We start from the raw sequence: 1,776 nt of genomic DNA, 5'->3' as shown, positions 1-1,776 counted from the left end.
AGAGACAGAGACAGAGAAAGAGTAGACAGGTATGCTTGTGTAAGCAAAGACTTATAGGAAAACACAGCAGATATACACTGAGTATACTAAACGTTAAGAACACCTGGGCTCAGATTCACAAAACTMTTCTTACGCAAAAACTTAAGAAGCTTCTAGAGAAAAAAAGTGAATAAGATAGTTTGTAAGTGCAATTCCCCAACAACATCTTAAGATTTAGTGATTTTCTTACGAACTTCTCAAATATCTTCTTCCAAATAACGGTTTTAGCTAGCTATCTAGTTAAGCAATGGCAATCATGTTGGCATATTTCCTACTGAGATTACTGTTCTAAAACATGTTCTTGGGTTTAAAATAATCAATACTGAAACTTTCACATGAAGTTTGTGAGTGAATTAAACATGTTCAATTGCTTTCATGAGCTTTTTCTCTCACTGCCCTGAGTTTAAGACAAGGGTTTAGCTATCTTGGAAATAACTTTCTTTTTGGAATCTAATGTCTTCTTAACTTTTTTCTTAAGGAGAAACATAAGAAATAGCGCTAGAACATTTCCAAGAATCTTTTGAGGAATAGCAACTTGTCTTAACTTTCTTCTTAAGTCTATAGTTAAGAAACATAATGGCAGTTAAGAAGACATTTCTTCCTAAGAAGGTTTTGTGAATCTGAGCCCTGCTCTTTCCCTGACATAGACTGAGCAGGTGAATCCAGGTGAAAGCTATGATCCCTTATTGATGTCACTTGTTAAATCCACTTCAATCAGTGTAGATGAAGGGGAGGAGACAGGTTAAAGAAGAATATGTAAGTCTTGAGACAATTGAGACATGGATTGTGTATGTGTGCCATTCAGGGTGTGAATGAGCCAGACTAAAGATTTAAGTGCCATTGAACGAGATATGATAGTTGGTACAATGCTGCTGGGTTTTTCACGCTCAACAGTTTCTTGTATGTATCAAGAATGGTCCACCAACCAAAGGACATCCAGCCAACTTGACACAACTGTGGGAAGCATTGCCGTCAACATGGGTCAGCATCCCTGTGGAACGCTTTCGACACATTGAGTCTGTTCTGAGGGAAAAAGGGGGTAGGGAGAAACTTAATACTAGGAAGGTGTACCTAATGTTTGGTATAGTCAGTATATTTCGAGGTTTGCTGTGAACACACCACCATTCTACATTATAAACAATTAGGATCCTTCTCCATTTAGCAGAGGATCTGTGGGATTCATTTTATAGACTGACAAACAATGAAACTAGCTTTGAATAAAGTCTTGTTGAGAGGGGAGCAATAAGGCTGGAAATATGAGCCGCTTTTGGCTAGAGAACATTGAAAAACATGGCATCAGGAGACATTAGGGTAAAGGGATGACTGAAGTGAATGTATGTGACGTCTAAACCAGAGTGTGTCTGATTCTGGAGACACTCACTTCTCCCAGGAAGTCATTGGAGGAAGATCTGTCATAATCCCACACTGTCACCTCCAGAGTCTTTTTCTTTAGCTGAGAGACAGAGAGAGAGTGAAGAAGAGAGAGAGAGAGAGAGAGAGAGGGCAACCAGTGAAAAACAAACACCATTGTAAATACAACCCATATTTATGCTTACTTATTTTAACTTGTGTGCTTTAACCATTTGTACATTGTTACAACACTGTATATATTTAATATGACACTCGTAATGTCTTTATTGTTTTGAAACTTCTGTATGTGTAATGTTTACTGTTAATTCGTTTTGTTTGTTTCACTTTTGTGTATTGTCTACCTCATTTGCTTTGGCAATGTTAACA

General features: G+C 37.6%; 1 protein-coding gene across 1 annotated transcript in view; it reads right to left on the bottom strand.

The window, feature by feature from the left end:
- The window catches only part of LOC111961002 (protein piccolo-like), a 98,032-nt gene that overhangs the window by 9,741 nt on the left and 86,515 nt on the right, over positions 1-1,776 (bottom strand). Inside the window, 1 exon segment of the mRNA XM_070439774.1 lies at positions 1,421-1,492. Within this exon segment, the coding sequence (XP_070295875.1) occupies positions 1,421-1,492 (72 nt within the window).

Source organism: Salvelinus sp. IW2-2015, linkage group LG4q.1:29, assembly GCF_002910315.2.
Source record: "Salvelinus sp. IW2-2015 linkage group LG4q.1:29, ASM291031v2, whole genome shotgun sequence".
Lineage (NCBI taxonomy): Eukaryota > Metazoa > Chordata > Actinopteri > Salmoniformes > Salmonidae > Salvelinus > Salvelinus sp. IW2-2015.
This window is presented reverse-complemented; position numbering and strand designations above follow the sequence as displayed.